The sequence below is a fragment of the Sinocyclocheilus grahami genome, unplaced genomic scaffold (assembly GCF_001515645.1).
Source record: "Sinocyclocheilus grahami isolate Dianchi unplaced genomic scaffold, SAMN03320097.WGS_v1.1 scaffold2459.1, whole genome shotgun sequence".
NCBI lineage: Eukaryota > Metazoa > Chordata > Actinopteri > Cypriniformes > Cyprinidae > Sinocyclocheilus > Sinocyclocheilus grahami.
The window spans coordinates 26,322-26,686 of record NW_015507638.1 but is presented as its reverse complement, the minus strand read 5'-3'; the positions used below and the strand labels follow the sequence as shown (position 1 = coordinate 26,686).

The window sequence follows — 365 nt, the reverse complement described above, 5'->3', positions numbered from 1 at the left end:
ACACACACACACACACACACACTTTGTGTGTGTTTTGTTACATACCACTGCTGTGCACTTCCCACGGCCATATTAGACTGTCTGGCCCACTGTCTCCTCCCCCCACAGACAGTCCACTCACCACCTTCTCCTCAGTGATGCTCCTCTCCTCTTCATCTGGCACCTGCTCATTGTAGAGCTTGATTGCTTGCAAAACTTTTCTCTTCCCACAATTTTCTTCGATGCAAGTGTTGAATTTTGTTGCGGTCTATAAAATTTACGAAACACAGAAAACAAGATGCACAAGCTGAATGCAGATATTAGAAAGTAATATGAAATATCTTACTATAACTAACTGAAGAATTAATAAATCAAAATGTAAAAAA

The 365-nt window shown here is 40.3% G+C and overlaps 1 protein-coding gene across 1 annotated transcript in view; it reads right to left on the bottom strand.

Annotated features, from left to right (window-relative positions):
* The window catches only part of LOC107575082 (uncharacterized), a 1,972-nt gene that overhangs the window by 1,275 nt on the left and 332 nt on the right, over positions 1-365 (bottom strand). The window contains exon 2 of the mRNA XM_016261494.1: positions 46-247. Within this exon, the coding sequence (XP_016116980.1) occupies positions 46-247 (202 nt within the window). The remainder of the gene's footprint in view (positions 1-45; positions 248-365) is intronic.